An 18,531-nucleotide genomic window follows, 5' to 3' on the forward strand; every position below is an offset into this window, starting at 1 on the left:
GGGATCGAAGTACTGGTTATGTACTGATGTAGTCTTACTTTGAATTTCTCCATGAGAGTTTTTGATAACTTGTGAAGTATTCATGGTACTGGAGACAATTACACTTGTACTGCTGCCCAGAACTGGGGTGAACACACTTGTCTGAAACAAAACATGTCAGCATTTTAACATACATGTGCACAGCTGTTACAAAGAATATAATGTTAATATTATACAAACTGCATTTACTGTTTCAATGTTCTGATGAGTTGGATAATTGTTCAACACAATAATACCTAAAGTCATAAAACGTGACAGTCTTTCAACGGTATTTGTGTCAGTATTTATTTATTTTAAAACAATTTGTTAATATCCTCTGAACAAAACAACATAATAATTATATTATGCATTGCCTCAGGTCAAGACGAGGCTGTCTTTGTTTCATACCACAAATAAACTACAACTTACTTATCACCATTTACTGACAATCAAGCACATGAAAACTAAATCATGTCTCTGATCACATTGTCAAGTGGGACCAATCTGCCTTATCAGCCAAATTAATTTCTTCAGATTCTGGTTATGTCACCCCTTGACCAGGCCAACCCAATAGTATGAGCATAGTACGAGCCTAGGTCTTCCTAGATGATCATCCAGACAAGTACCACCATTACCCATAGAGACGACCCACTTTCAGCAGTTCAGCAAACACCCACATTGTACTGAAGATGGTTTGTTTGTTGTTTAGTGCTGATTCAGCAATATGTCAGTCTGTAAATAATCAAGTCTTGACAATACAAGTCAGTGTTTGACATTGTTCAAAACAAAGCCAATGGGTACAATGACCTGCAATTAAAGTAGACACAAAGTCTAATCTCCAGATCCATGTTACTGACTCCCGAGTAGTCCTCTAATCAGCAGAGGCTACTCAGTGCCTATATTAACTGGAATCCCCATAGAAGTACTGAAGTCTGACTTGCCACTCAACTGTCAGCATTACTCACGTCGTAGTTATATATGTGACCATTTATCGATGCCCTCTTCCACTTGTTTGGTGCATCGCCTCGATATGCTACCGTGTTAAACTTGCGAATGTTTTTCCGCCGAACAACTCCATCTGTTTGGGATGCCACAATGCTGTCATCGAACCCATAGGACTTCTTTGGTGATGCTGGTGGGGTTGTGAGCTGGTAAAGGAGAAAGGGGACAGCTCATGATAAATATAACCAAGGAACAAACAAATAGCTGTTACAGTATAAATTCACTCACCACATCTTTCAGTATGTATATTTGACTGATTGCTTAACATTTGATTTATCAAAGCGGTGAGGTGAAATTGAGTTTAACGTCGTACTTAGAATATTTCGCTCATTTGACGACGTGTATGCATGTGTATGTGTGGCTGCTTGTAGTAGCCCAGACTTTAACTGGTTTTATAGTGCTAGCTCACTGAGATACCATGTCGCAGTTAAGCATGAATATCCCACTCAGACACAGTATACTGACTCCAAGTCGACCAGACCTTGTTGTACCCATTCATGCCGAGCGCCAGACAGGGACCAACAAGTACCATAATGTAATGGTATGACGCAGCCAGGGATCGAACCCGCAACCTTCCGGTCTCGGGGTGGACACTACACCACAGAGGCAGTTATTTAAAAAGCTATGTATAAGTTGTATATAAGTATGTTTGTCTATTGGCTTAGCTGCACAAACCATCATGAATGAATAAATATATGTTTTACAATGTTGTTAGCACTATACCGGGAGCACCAAGAATGGGTTTCCTACATATTATGCATCTGGGAATCATGCCCAGACCTATTGTATGACGATTCAATGATTAATCCGCTTGATTACATTTGTGCACCTTGCAACAAATGCTTTTAACAAGTGATGTCAATAAAGTAAACAAATTCTTTGTGTAAACATGAATATACCAATGGCATAACATATAGATGTACATGAAAAGCCAGATGGCAAACTTGACAACTGCTGAGCTCTGTTGATGTACAGGGAACGGTCATATGATCTTCCATATATTATTTTCCTCAATGTTTAATTTTCTTGTTTCATGCAAACACAAGATTCACATATGTTCGAGGATATTTCACATATTTCATTTCTGACTATATCTAAAAAATATTGTCAATCCCCACCTCAGCAATATCTTCAGCAAACTTGACGCCGTTGGACCGTGACGCTGAAGCACCTCCCTCTATGACTGTTAGAGGTCTCTGTCTGTTTACACGACTGGGGTAGAGGCTATGTCGCCATGTGGACAATGGCGATGGTTTTATGTTATCACAATGTTCTAACTGGATCGGTCGTGTCACGCCCCAGTATATTCTCAGAGGACCTTCTATGACAAAGTCACCATTTTCATTCTGTCAAAAAAGTTGGATGAAAAACATGTCATTCAATTGCAAAGTTAGATGGTAAAGATGTCATGTCATGTTTTACTCAATACAGTACTCAAACCAATACTTGAAACCTAACCAATACAGTCACAGTTAACTAATACAACTGGCATGTAACCTGTACAAATACAATTAACCAATACAATTTGCTAGGGCTGCGCAATATAACCGGTTTACCGGTATTTACCAGTTCAGACATGAAAACGATACATATTGCGATACGCTGATCGAAAACCAGTATTTTGACATGCAATCGGAAAACTTCGTAACACTCGGAAATCTTCAGATATTTCCGTATTTGAATTGTTCCTTTCCTTGTTTCATTTGTGCCAAACATTATTTACATTTTTATTTTGTCATGATTAAAAGTTTTCATTAAAGCCTAATCAAGCATTGTGATTTTGTTGTGTTTTTGCTTAAAAATCAAGCATTAACTCGACTATAAGTAGTTTTTTGTTAAAAAAAACTTTTTGCAATATATTGCAATACATATCGCAATACATGCTTTCGTATCGCAATATATCGCAATATGAAAATTCCCTGCAATACCCACCCCTACAATTGGCACATAATCAAAACAAATGTCACCATACCAATACAATCTGTACATTTGATACTTTTGGCTAAACTCATTTTGAACCAACAAATAATCATGATCTTTTTTCCTGAATATACACTTCAATGTAAAAAGATTCTGTTTCTTGATTCATTTCAAAAGATGAGGAACACTTTTTATGGATAGACAACTTCTTTATTGCAATAGATGCGACGTTTCTGTGTAGATCTTAACACCATTATCAAAGAAATGGTAATTAACACCATTATCAAAGAAATGGTAATTAACACCATTACAGAAATGGTAAGAACTCCTAACAGTGTTAGGATCTACACTGAAATATCGCATCCATTGCAATAAAGAAGTTGTCTATCCATAAAAAGTGTTCTCTTAATCATGCCAGCTTCTAGATGCCACTTAAAAAAGTCATTTCAAAAGACTTTATGACAATAGAAGTGACAAAACCCTTTCCACATTCATAAGAAATCTCTGCTAAAAGCAGGCGATTGTACAACTGTGACTATATCATGAGTATATATTTGCTTCAGCAGTACTACAGCTGTACAATGTTGTTTGAAAACAAATTGAGTCTGGACCAGACAATCCAGTGATGTCACCATGCAATGACAAATCATGTGTTTATCATGCGTTCATGTGTTTATGACAAAACATGGCCAGCATGAGAGATGTGTTCCTTGGAGTGATAGCACTGATAATCTCCGGTTACCTTCTCTGTTGTAATCTGGTGTCGCACCTTCCCTTCGTAATACGCATTATAAGACTGGACCTTCTTCAGCATCTCCTGTCTGAAAAGATACAAAAGGAATGTAAAATGTATGTATATTGCAAATGATTACATAGCATTTGATTGGATAACCAATCAAATTTTTTCACATTAACAACAATCATTCCATAATTTTACATCTGCTGAGGTGAATTGTCATACTGACACACAGTATTGGCCACCAGTTTCTATACTGACACCTCCATTAATGCCAAACAAATTATTAAATGAACTGCAAAGGAAAGAGTCAGTGATTGTTCTACAGGTTCCTTGAACAGTTTGTCGGCTGTACCAGTCGTCCCAGTCATCACAGTCGTCACAGCCATTACGGAGAAAGCCCCAGTTAGGCTTGTTTACTCAGGTATACTGCTGACAAGTGAAAGGAAATGAGACTTAACATCTCGTTCAGATTATGGCACTTACACAGCAACGTGCATGCACATGCGGTTGTGACAGGTTGTACTATACCAGACTAATGCAGGTTTCCACATGATAGCCCACTGTGATATCATTTAGCAGGTTAACATGGCTACCTTACTCAGACACAGTTTATCAACCCTGTCCTTGTTTTAACCTTTTCATGCCAAACACCAACCAGAGCAACCACTACTATCCTTTACATGTTTTCAGATGGTGTGGCAAGGGATCAAACGACTGACTGTAACACTATGAGTGAGTGAGTGAGTTAGGTTTTACGTAACTTTTAGCAATATTCCAGCAATATCACGGTGAGGGACACCAGAAATGGGCTTCACACATTGTGCCCATGTGGGAAATCGAACCCGGGTCTTCGGCGTGACGAGCGAATGCTTTAACCACTAGGCTACCCCACCACCCTGTAACACTCTGAACAGGCTCTATCCAGGATTCATGCCAATAGTTATTCTATGACAACAGATTCCCTCATCGCAACAAAGGTTCAATTCTCCATAATGGGTACAATGTGTGAAGCCAATTTCTGGTGTCCCCCGCCATGATATTGATGGAAGATTGATGAAAGTGGTGTAAAACTATACTCACTCACTCCAGCACCTTGAACAACACCCCTATCATATGTACCTACGTGAACAGAGGAACCAACGTAGATACCTGTGTAAAACTGACACTACAGAGCGTCAACAGCCACACCAATGTCTGTTACCAACTGAGGAAGATCTTTCAAACACAAATAATCAATGATTAAAGAGAACACACAGGTTATCAGAAATATTTTACATTTTCACTTCCTGGTTTGTATGACATAACAAAGCATGGCTTAATGCATGATCAGATTTCATACACTTTCCCCGTCTGAAAAAATACATTACAAAGAGACAGGCTTCAAATTCTTCTCTGAAGCAGTGATTTCAACTTTTTACAGAGGGATCTTCGTTCCTGGTTGCAATGTCTTAAAATTCAAACATTATGAACTACTTAGAATATTGTTTTCAAGCACTCATATACTATTAGGAATATCAGCCCTTGATCCAAATATGTGGAAGGGATCGTCATATGTTAACAAACCTGCAAACTGAAAAGACCAGGGATACTACATTATGAAAATAAATTGTGACTAGGACCTGTTATTAGTTTCTGAACAATGCATTTTAACCAAATATTTCAGAAGAAAACAGACAGCATACCATTACACAATCCTTGAAAACCATATCAACTTAACATTCATATTATCCCCCTAAACATTTGTATTTGCATTCATTACTTAATCAACATAAACTAACATAATTTGAAGCATACAACACATTTTCCATCCATTTTCCAAAAAATACCATACAAAATCCTTGATTTAACCCTACTGATGCATGATGCCTCCAGTACCTACCTCCCCTGCCCATGCATGATCAGACCAACTACACTAAGCCTTCACCCCAGCTGGTAGGTATCTCTCTCTCAATGTTACTGTACTATTCCTGTTAAGACTCTGAGCTCAAGCTAGAGATGTTGCTCACATATACTCATACCTTGATGGTCAGTCGATCTCAACCAGGTGATCCATTTCAAGCTAACTACCTTATTACATCTAATAAGTGCCCTTACACCTGCTTTTCAGGATATAGCGAGGTGATAGCTGTGTGGTTAAGGTGTCCGCTCATCCTGTTAAACACCTAGTTTAAGTCCCCATGTGTACAATGTGTGAAACCAATTTCTTGAGTCCCTCAATGTAAAATTGCAAGAAAACTGCTATAAAGCATTGTAAAACCCTACCAACTCAATCAATCACTCTGATAATGCGAGACACACACACGCACAGATGCCACTGAACCAATATATACAGGCTTGTGAGCCACTAGCATGACAAACTGCACCTCTCTTTCAGTGAATGCAAAGGTTCAATACAAGAAAGGTTTTTAACCGAGCGGCTCGCCAACATGATCAATGACTGCTGCTTTTAACAGAATTCCAGTTATATCCCAGAGTGTCCAGCTTAATGGGGAAAGAAAGCCCCAAGTGATGCACAATCAATGAAGTCATCTTGACATGAGTGAGCTATGCATCATGTTGTTCGTGGACACTGTTCTAGAGTCATACACTAATGAGTGAGTGAGTGAGTATAGTTTTATGCCACACTCAGCAATATTCCAGCTTTGTGGCGGCAGTCTGTAAATAATCGAGGCTGGACCATACAATTCAGTGATCAACAGCATGAGCAGCAATCTGCGCAATTGGGAACCGATGACATGTGTCAACCAAGTCAGTGAGCCTGACCACCCGATCCCGTAAGTCGCCTCTTACGACAAGCATGGGTTACTGAAGATGAATATTCTAACCCGGACCTTCATGGGTACATACACTAATGTAAATCTTCTCCAGTGACTATCAGAACCTAAAAAGTACCCATCAGTAGTGGTGCCCCCATTTCTGCCTCCTGAACAATGGGGAACCCATGCTTGTTGTAAGTACTGACTGAACTGAAAGGCTGAGACTCAGTGACTTGAATGATTGCTTGTTATCATACCCCAATGGCTGTGTGTGATTCTGGCACCTGTGAATCAGTGAGTTTAGTTCAGTAATATTCCAGCAAAATCATGGTGGGACATTAGATATGGGCTGAAAAAATTGTATCGCACCCGAGACCCATGCTTTAGTGCTAATATTTCAAATTAAATTTTTTTTTAAGGCATAACAATCTGAGCTAGGCAACCTCATATTTATTTTTTCAAAATACAATAGGTGCATTTCCTCATTGCATTCTGAGAGCATTGGAGGCTGATCACGGTATCAATCACTTGTTTGTCTGATCCAGAATGTTATTCTCCTATACTGCTGACTGCTTCTGCTCACAATGTCCACTAGCACATGACAGTTTTGTGGGTGAATTAGTAGGTTTGAAACGGTAAGCTCTTACCACAGTACGGTACATATTACAGTACAAAGCGTTCGGTTCAGTTCATTTCGGTTCATGACTGACCGACTGAGTTTAGTTTTCGCTTTTTAGCAATATTCCAGTCCATTTGGGCTTAACACATTGTGCCCATGTGGGGAATCATGAGATATGATAATAAACTAAAATTTAAAGAGTCAAACCTTACAGAAATGCATAGATTTTGACTAAATGATGCGATTTCTAGATAATTTAGAAAAGGTTTAAAAAGGTTAATAAAACGACTGTACGAAAACTGAAAATACAGAATTTTTGGATTGCATCACAGTATACCGAACCAAAGGCTAAATACTACTAATACCTCGGTATACCGTTAACCCCCTTGTGAATATGTCCTGCAACACCTGGCCTGGTAGGTAGTTTTAGTAGGCTGAGAGTGGTGACAGACAGATCCTCTATAGTAAATAAACTAGCTATGATGAAAAGGTGGTGTTTATGTTGGGACCGATACGGAAGTTGGTATACACAAACACACCACCTACTGGCTTCTTTTCAAAGCGGACCTCTATATCATATCAAATATCCAGATTACCTAGAAGATGGACAAATCAACTGGTATCATAAAGCAGCCATATCCACTATGGGCACAATGTATTACAATCTATTTTAAGACGAGGATGGAAATTACTGAAGATGAAAGGTGTGGAAGACTCACTCTCTAGCCTCAACATTCTATAGCTTCACAGCTAACTTCATATCCAGCAGTGATACAGTCTTTAAAGTATTTACAGCCATAGCTTGAGGTTTCTAACAACTGGTAGGCTCTTGTTACCCCATACCACCTCCTTGCTTGCCCCAAAGGACACAATGAATTTATTATTGTATTTACATTAATTTTTATTGTGAGACAAAGGTGTTTTATATTTACTATTCCAGTTATCTAAATGAACTGCCTGTGTATATAAACTGTTGAGGGGCGGTGGGGGTAGCCTAGTGGTTAAAGCGTTCACTTGTCACACCGAAGACCCAGGTTTAATTCCCCACATGGGTACAATGTGTGAAGCCCATTCCTGGTGTCCCCCGCTGTGATATTACTGGAATATAGCCGTAAGCGGCATAAAGCTAAACTCACTCACTCACTCACTCACTCACTCACTCACTCACTCGCTTGATCATAAACTGTAGACTTCAATACATAATGAATGCTAAGTATAGCAAATACTATAGGGTTGAGCTTAATATACATAAGTGGGTTATAATCATATAAACAAAAGAACAATATGGGCAGGTTGGTCAAAAGTTCTTGATTTCTATCACTCATTCATACCAAACCAAATTACCAATTATCATACAACGAAGTGGAGAATGTACGACTGCCGGTTTTCAAAAGTGAGTGAGTGAGTAATCATGTTTTTATGCCGCTATTACCTATAATCCAGCAAATATCAAGTGAGGGACACCAGAAATGGCCTCACACATTGTACCCATGTAGGGAATCGAACCCGGGCCTTCGGCATGACGAGCGAACGCTTTACCCACCAGGCTACCCCACCCCCCCCAAAGGAGTAAGAGTCAGCCAATTAGGTTAACAGTGTTCCAGTTACAGATCAGCAAGTCACCACCATACAGGAAGGAATCCTGAGATGCACCCCTCGGAAGTTTACCCACTAGCATGGGTATAGTGTTTACAATCACACAATCATAGTCTACAGACATGAGCCCACAATCACAAGTTTCTGCCATAACAGAGGTATATAACTATACACAACTATACAGAATGGCATAGATTTTGACTAAATGATGCTATTTCTAGATATTTTGGAAAAGGTTTAAAAAGGTTAAGAAAATGACAGCACGAAAACCGATAATACCGAATTTTTGGAATGCATTACTGTATACCAAACTGAAGGCAAAATACAGTGGCTCTACTAATACCGCGGAATACTGTTTCATCCTAGTGAACATGTCCTGCAAGGTAGTTTTAGTACACATAGGCTGGGAGTGGTGACTGACAGATCCTCTATAGTAAATAAACATAGCTATGATGAAAAGTTGTGTTTATGTCGGGACCGATACGGTATGTGACTATACACAACAAAATTGCAGAGCCTCAGAAAACATAGCTGCTTGCGTCTCCTCAACATGGAGTATGTGGGCGGAGAGGACAAAAGGTGTAACTTAAGAATGGAACTACCTGTCATTGAAACATCAAAAATTCAAGAGACCATGTATCAGTATGTGGTCTTTAACCTGCCCTATAAGGTTGTAAATTTGATTAATTTATGATTTAATGGTGCTCACATCATGAATTCCAATATTCAGCTTATGAGGTTGTGTTTTAGGAAAGGGTATGTTGGTAGGGTTTTACCACAGTGAAGAACAACACAGTTCACAAACAGTACTAAGAATGCCATAGCTCATTTGAAACTACCTAATTATCAGAGTGAGATCATTAGATGCCAAAAAGCTGATACAGTAACCAACATAATAATGCTATATTTAGGACTGAAAGCTGTAAACAGAATGGTCTGCCAAGAATGTTGGAGAGTGGCACAAAGGCTTACGTTTACCTTGTCAGAATTAGACCACCTACACAATACCACATGTCTGAGTGATCTAGACAATCTCTACACAGTGTGTTCTTCAGAAACTGTCACGCCCACACTAATTACCTACAAAGCTAACTAAAACCCTTCAATATAGGATATTGGGATCCATGTGATCCCATGTTTGTTTTAGGAAGAGACAACCTTGCATCACGTAATCAGACTCACAACCCTGTCTGTGTGTCAGCATGCCCCGATAGCATGGATTATTGACTCGATTAGTCTGTCTCAGTCCCTGGTCCACATTATTTCCCCTACTGCCTAGTCCTCCATGAAATGCTAAAGACCTAAATGAAGCAAGTCTAGATTTCCTCCGGTTCAGGATTTCCCATCTGACTGGGGGTCCTTTTCAACTGAAACGGGTTCTTTTTGGTATTATCAAAATCCCATATGTTCAGTGAGTGAGTGAGTGAGTGAGTGAGTGAGTGAGTGAGTGAGTGAGCGAGTGAGTGAGTGAGTGAGTGAGTTGAGTTGAGTGAGTGAGTGATGCCGAGTGAGTTTAGCAATATTCCAGCAATATCAGCAATATCACCACGGGGACACCAGGAAGGCACTTCACACATTGTGTCCATGTGGAGAATCGAACATGGGTCTGCGGCGTGAAGAGCGAACGTAGATGCAGTGTTGATCTACATCCACTCACTCACTGTAATAAGTTAACAGCACAACGCCATCAAAACTTCAAGCACATCCTCACACAAACCAGATTTTGTGCGTTTCCATGGTAACTACCCAAATAATAAAGCTTGAGAGCAATTAAATTAAACCCCCTAAAGCATCACAGAAATGACATCAACACCTTACTGAAGTGATCACGTACAAAGTAAATATAGCCAACAGCTGTACACGCTGCTGCAAACATGATCCTTTACATGAGTGATGATGTACACAGGTTATAATGTTTGCAAGTGTGATTAATCATAATTTCTCAACATTTCAGGATTTCCTGACCCAGATCAAGGATTTCCATGAAGTTTGAAACAAGACTTGTTAAATCAGCATGATACACACCTTCCTGTAAGAATCCCATTGTAATCACCACTTTCTCAGCTTTAGTTGAGTACTGTTCCATGAATTTGGAAATTATTCAATTCTGACTGGTCAGTCAGGGGTTTCAAATGAAAATAACCATTTCCCTGTAAACAGCTGATTTGAAAAGTACTTTTCTTCCTAAGTCATGGTGAGTAGGCATTTTGAAACAAAGACAGGTAAAAAATTGCAAATGTTCATACTTTTAAAATTTAGGAAGAGAGATAAATTTTGTGCTTTTCTATATCCAGCTGTGACTTCAATCTTTTGCATCACAATAAGTACTGTGATGTCATAACCGAGTGTATAAAAACATTGCTGTATTATTTTTGTATATGGGGCCACTTAATGTTGCCTGAAGAGGGGCTATGCACACACTTTAAACTCATGTCAGAGACCAAAGCTAAGAATACAGTTAAAACAAAAATATTTCTAACATAAACAACACATAAAACAATCATATAATTATATGAGTGAGTGAGTGAGTGAGTGAGTAGTGAGTGAGTGAGTGAGTGAGTGAGTGAGTGAGTGAGTGAGTGAGTGAGTGAGTGAGTGAGTGAGTGAGAGTGAGTGAGTGAGATGGATGCTCACAATAATAAAAGAAGAAACATTTTGTTGCATTTCTAATCACTCAGCGGCATTGCTTTTCATTGTTAATGACTGCACCTATACACAGCAACAGAGGAATTCAGACTTCAGGTACTAGTAGGAATTACCCAAAGTATTTGTATCTCGTCTGCATACCATCACAAGCCATTTCCAATCTACATCATGCCAGTTAAGCCCTATTATCGACACTGATCAGTCTTGCATCTGTATCCAGTCTACCCTCCATTTAATTACTTCTATCCATGCAGTTCATTATGAAACCTGTTTGATCTATCTTTTAAAACATACAAGCATACTCCCAACAACAGCACACAGAAATCTTTCATCATTAAACATCGGGCAGTGGGGTAACCTAGCTAAAGCATCCACTCGTCACATGAAACTTAGTCCGGGGTTGATTCCCCACATGGGTACAATGTGTGAAGCCCATTTCTGGTGTCCCCCATCATGATATTGCAGGAATATTGCTAAAAGTGACGTCAACCCATACTCAGTATTAACCATCCTTGGACACTATATACCCAATATGAAAATAATCCACATCTTTAGTGACAATAAAAAGCCAGCTTAATACATAACCATATTTTGAAACTTTTTAAACACAAACAAGGTGGCAGTCTGGCGAAGACTTTGAACATTTAATTTTGATATATTGTCTTGGGAGGCAGCATAAAATTTAGGATCATTCTATTAGGATCAGTCTATTAGGATCAGTCTATTAGGATCAACTGAACCCACTTATTACCAAAACAAACAAGCTTACCTCATGCGGTGCAAAACAGCTTAATGAAAATCTGCTCAGATAAATTTATACTGACAACATGAGTGGCCCAGCTGCATATAGCTTGTTTCAGTCAAGTACAGGGTAAGACTACCCCTCATTGCCCCACATTTGACACAGCCCAAGCAGGAAGAAAAATGACAGCCAACAAGGCAGGTGTGTTCTAGTTACCTCCTTAACACACTATCTGTCAACAATTGTTGTGTACCTTTTGAAACTGCCCAACGCCATATATAGGGTTGCATATTACCCCTTGGATTAACATACAGTCCCTGAAGTAAAGTTAGCTATAGGTTAAAGAATAGTTCCATTAAGGAACCATCAAGTGTCTCACTGAGAACAGGTGAGTGAGAGAGTGAGTTAAGTTTAAGTTTTATATTCCAGCGAGGAACACCAGAAATGGTCTTCACACATTGTACCCATGTGGGGAATCGAACCTGGCCTGACAAGCGAACGATTTAACCACTAGGCTACCCCACTGCCCCTCCCACTGAGAACAGGCAAGTATAGGTGTAAGAGCTGTGAAGGATGTGAGTGAAATAGAGGTGAATGTTTTGCTAAATATATATTCTGAGAAAATATCCCCTTTTTGAAGACTATGAAACATGTAAATCTATTTCAAAAACATAACTAAACCAATCAGAAATCATTCCACAAAATATTTTCTTTCATCCATCTCGTGTTATGATCAATGAAATCCCCCTTTTACAGAAAGCTGCATATGTGCTTGAATTCTATTCTTCTCAATGAAACAGATAATGTTTAAACAAGGCAGCGGCCTGGTCCAGAAACACTGATGCTGATGCTGGAATACTTGCATCCACAGAAGACTCTTTGTGTTTGTCTGCCTTCATACAATTTTTCAGTCAATTGGGAAAAATATTAGAAGAAAATACCTTGAGCAATGTAAATATTACTCAATTGAACATGTGACAAAAGAGGCCATCTGTTCATCTCACTTTCATCATGCATGCTTAAGTTACAGAAGAAACTTTGTTACCAACATGACCAAATAAACAGAAAAATCATCATGATTTTAGCCCAGCATAACAGATGCTTCCAGGCTTTATTTTATTAAAATCAAGAATTACATTATTTGAATACATTTATTATCTCTCTGAGGCGTAGCTAGCTAAAAGCTTACTACTGAAATTTTGACAAATTCTACATCCTTGTGTCCCCAATCTGCTTCAAACACCGATTCAGCCTATCCTGGCAGTTAAGGCAAACAGACTATGAGGTTGCGTAACTGAATTCAAAGTTCCCACAGTCATTACAAATATATTTTTGTACTTTATCAAAGACTTCCATGTAATTAGAATAAATGTGCCCCTATTCAACAGTACAATGTTACCTATTTCAATTGTAACCATGTTTGTCTACATAATCACAGTCAACAACCTGTATTTAACAACTTCGGAATGTTAGTTAACAGTCAACAAGATAACAGACATTCAATCCATGTGAGGAGATTGAAAGGTGCTGTTTGAAGACTTATTATCACCTCTATTTGACCAAGATACCAACTTTATCTGACTGGTTGATCACATCGATAGCAATATTTATAATAATCGATCTTTCTTGGTAAGAACAGCGACTCCTCCCTTCCATATTGCTAAAAGTGGTATGTAACAGAACATTATTCTCTGATAAATGTTCCACAATGTTTAGAATCAATGCTGTTCCTGCTTGACTAGAACATGAAAGTCATCAGTGTAGGATAGATTGTTTTGACTGCTAGGAAACAGGGCAAGGTGGGATATAACCGTTATACCACAGTGACTGACACCTGGCAACATCCACAGTTCCACATGGAGCAGCATTATTCCACTGTTAGAGAGTCATGCAACAACATTGTGGAGCTGAAGTAGATATACACATTACAGGCTGCAATGTGGCCTCCCTATTATTCAATGCCCTGTCTATTTTCAGCAGTTATTATGTAAGGATTACAGTGCTCAAATTGCATTATTTACCATGGTTACAAATGTCTGGAAGTTGTACAGCTCTGACAGAGTACAAGGTTACCATTTTCCTATCCACTGCACTGCCAGCTGAAATAATGTCAGATAAACTGTATGCTTGGAGTGGCCAGGGAACTGTCTGTTTATGAGGAATTAGGCCTCAACAAAAAGTAGTCCGGTTCTGGTTATAGGACTAACCCTAAGGCAAGGTAACAAAGTATCTTGTTTTCCTGAGCTATTCAGTGTGACAAAACAAATGCATCCAGGTAATTTAACAAACAGCTTTAGAGTAGTTTTCCAACACAGTTGCAGTTTGTATTTAAGTTGTAAGACCCTACCCAATTTTGAAATCAAAATAACAACACTAGTTATATCCGGCCTTAGCACTATAGCAGAAATGGAATGCTGTCCTCATGTAGGTAAGAACAAACAAGGTTTAACCATGGGGTAGGCCTGCCTGTCTGTCTGTCTGTGTGTGTGTATGTCTGTTTGTGTGCCTGTCTGTCTGTGTGTATGTCTGTGTGTCTGTCTGTGTGTGTCTGTCTGCCTGCCTGCCTGTATGTCTGTGTGTTCATCTTGTCTGTGTGTCTGTGTGTTTGTCTGTCAGGACAAATGCCAGTGTTATTATTCAAGGTTACTGAGTTGGCCATGTTGCAGTTTGCACACAGATACATTAGACAGAGACTAGATGGCCCATGAATTGTCCCATATATCCAGACAGCTCATCATTCAGGACCCTCCTAACTTTTGCACTTATGATTAAGTTGATGGAGTAGAGAGAGCATATTAACACCCTAGCAGAAGCGTTCTTATAGTGTATCTACACATGAACCTCCAACACAAGTTAACAGTATCACACAATCCTAAGACACAAGGAACACAATGTAACACATCAAAACATTGTCAGTGTCCATGGTGTCAGTATATCCTGTAGACATGCCTACCTTCCTGTTGTGTAGAGATCGTTGCCCATGTCCACAACATGAAGTCTACCTCATCAATGTCATAACCTCTCAGTCAGTCGGTATATGTACTTCCTTCCAGCCAGTAAGTCCCACCTCACAAGAGTAAAGATCATTGCCAATGGCCACAGCGAGAATTGTACCACTTTGGAAGCCTGTACACCTTTCACCAAGAAGTATCTCTACAGCCCCTCAGCTCCTCTACACATACACTGCAGAGACTCAGCTGATACAGTAGTAAGCACACCTCCCCCTCTTCCACACAAGTGCCAGTACAACTCAATCCAGCCATGAGATATGGCAGCCAGGCAGCTGATCCGGTTGTAATCCCAAACAGGTGTAGGGACAGATGTTACAGATATGCTGATATGTTGTTACAAGAAACTATGACAGTCATGATCAGTATGTGACCTCTCAAGTCCTGTTCTTCACTTCCAACCCTGGTCTGTGTAGCCCTAACCCTGATTTAAACAAACCTTAGCCCAGTGCTTAGAATTGATGCTGATCCTTTGTGCTCATTTAGGTTAACCCCTAATATCCTGATACTCACGCAGGCTTACCCCTAATACTTGTTGACCCTGATACTCATTCAGGCTGCCCCTCGATACTCATTCAGGCTAATTACTACCCTGATACTCACGCAGTGACCCCTTAAAAATCACTTGTTGATACTCATTCAGGCTGCCCTAATTGATACTCACGCAGGCTTACCCCTAATACTTGTTGACCCTGATACTCATTCAGGCTGCCCCTCGATACTCATTCAGGCTAATTAATACCCTGATACTCACGCAGGCTGACCCCTAATACTTGTTGACCCTGATACTCATTCAGGCTGCCCCTCGATACTCATTCAGGCTAATTAATACCCTGATACTCACGCAGGCTGACCCCTATACTTGTTGACCCTGATACTCATTCAGGCTGCCCTCGATACTCATTCAGGCTAATTAATACCCTGATAATCACCCCTAATACTTGTTGACCCTGATATTCATTCAGGCTGACCTCGATACTCATTCAGGCTAATTAATACCCTGATACTCACGCAGGCTGACCCCTAATACTGACCATTCAGGCTGCATCGATACTCATTCAGGCTAATTAATACCCTGCCCCTTGTTGACCCTGATACTCATTCAGGCTGCCCTCGATACTCATTCAGGCTAATTAATACCCTGATAATCACGCAGGCTGACCCCTAATACTTGTTGACCCTGATACTCATTCAGGCTGCCCCTCGATACTCATTCAGGCTAATTAATACCCTGATACTCACGCAGGCTGACCCCTAATACTTGTTGACCCTGATACTCATTCAGGCTGCCCCTCGATACTCATTCAGGCTAATTAATGCCCTGGGCTTAGGACTTACTGCCCTGATACTCATTCAGGCTGCACCTCCCTGATATTAATGCCCTGACCCTTGCCCTGATATTCATTCAGGCTGCCCCTCGATACTCATTCAGGCTAATTAATACCCTGATAATCATGCAGGCTGACCCCTAATACTTGTTGACCCTGATACTCATTCAGGCTGCCCCTCGATACTCATTCAGGCTAATTACCCTGATAATCACGCAGGCTGACCCCTTGTACTTGCTGCCCTGATACTGATTCAGGCTGATCCCTAATACCCTGCTGACCTTGATAATCATTCAGACTGACCCTGACACTAACTCACCTCCCTCCCTTTTTCTCGCTGTTCATGCCACCACCACAACCACAACACTCCCTCCGGGAATCAGATACTCATCGGCACTACAATCCACCCTCACATTTTCACAAGTGTGACTGACAGACCAACAGGAGATACTTACTGTTTAGGGTCCACAGCACTGTCATTCCTAACAGCTGGAGTAGACTTTTTCTCACTTCCAAAAAAGTAATGAAATATCCGATCCATAATTCCCAATAATCAATGAAACGATATGTCTTGCCTATCTCACATCATTCCTCGTATGTCAGGTCCTATGTTAACTACACATTGTTGACAAGTATCCTGGCACACCTCTATGTGATACAGCCACTGTATGTCCTGGTTGATCTAACCCTGATCAGACAGCTGTTTCCCTCCTCGTCCTGTCCTCAGCATATGCTAGTCTTCCCTAGTCCAGCTATTTCCTGCTCTCATCTACATGTATGAGCTCCTGTTAACATCGGCTGTGATAAACATATGTCCTTGTACACATCTGCCTCGGAGTCTATCAGAGAAACCTGCTGTCAGGATATGGCACCATGAAGATAATGTGGCCTCCTAGGTGGCTGTACCAAAATCCTACCAGTCTTCATTACCATTTTTATTCATATCAATATCTGTCTCACATGCATCCAATACGCATGACACACACACATTGCACACATCTTGCACACAGACATCATGTGTTCATTTTGCATGCATCTAATATGTCACATCCATCTTGTACATCTTGCACACATCTTGTACACATCTTGCACATCCTGCGCTCATTTTTCAGGCACCTCACAACCCTCGCAGATTCTGCATGTGTGTTGCACACTTCATGTTACGTGCATCTCACATTCCATTTGTATCTCATGCACACAACTCACTCATATCCCACACTCATATCTTATTTCTAAACTATCTTGCATATCTCTTTCCCACGTCACATCTGCTTCTCACAAATCTCACACAAACTTTATTTCTAAATCATTTCACAAACATCTTTCACATAAGTCACATTTCCCCCACATCTTGCACCTGCACATAACACACACCTCTTGCACACATTTCTCCCACATCTTGCACCTTCACATAACACACACCTCTTGCACACATTTCCCCCACATCTTGCACCTGCACATAACACACACCTCTTGCACACATTTCTCACACATCTTGCACCTTCACATAACACACACCTCACACATTTCTCCCACATCTTGCACCTCATCTCTTGGACACATTTCTCCCACATCTCACTTGGACACATCATTCACACCCACCTCAAACACATCTCTCTCACATCTTGCACACACAAGTCATGAACACTTCACACATCATTCACACATGTCACACATCTTGATCACATCTTCACACACATCTTGACACACATATCTTACACACATCTCACACAAATCTCTCACACATCTTGAACACATCTCGCATGTATCTCACACACACATCTAGCACACACATCACACACCATCACACTCACACACACATTTCTCACCCTCCAACACACCTTGACACATGTCACACACATGCCTCACCCACACTCACACACATTTTGACCAAATCCCCCACACATCTTGAACACATGTCACACACATGTCACACACGCGTCAGACACACCTCACACCTATCTCACACACATTTTGACCAAATCCCCCACACATCTTGAACACATGTCACACATGTCACACACTCACACCTATCTCAAATCCCCACACATCTTGAACACTCACACCCACACCTATCTCACACACATTTTGACCAAATCCCCAACACATCTTGAACACATGTCACACATGTCACACACACGTCAGACCCACGTCACA

General features: G+C 40.3%; 1 protein-coding gene across 2 annotated transcripts in view; it reads right to left on the reverse strand.

Annotated features, from left to right (window-relative positions):
• Positions 1-18,531, reverse strand: part of LOC124277151 (ras association domain-containing protein 2-like) — a 96,433-nt gene that overhangs the window by 2,976 nt on the left and 74,926 nt on the right. For both annotated transcript variants that reach the window (XM_046712805.1, XM_046712806.1), the window contains exons 4-7: positions 3,683-3,761; positions 2,139-2,366; positions 984-1,166; positions 39-141 (exon numbers count right to left, since the gene is read on the reverse strand). In XM_046712805.1, the coding sequence (XP_046568761.1) occupies positions 39-141; positions 984-1,166; positions 2,139-2,366; positions 3,683-3,761 (593 nt within the window). The remainder of the gene's footprint in view (positions 1-38; positions 142-983; positions 1,167-2,138; positions 2,367-3,682; positions 3,762-18,531) is intronic.

This window comes from Haliotis rubra, unplaced genomic scaffold (genome assembly GCF_003918875.1).
Source record: "Haliotis rubra isolate DU_JTF1 unplaced genomic scaffold, ASM391887v1 Scf219, whole genome shotgun sequence".
Lineage (NCBI taxonomy): Eukaryota > Metazoa > Mollusca > Gastropoda > Lepetellida > Haliotidae > Haliotis > Haliotis rubra.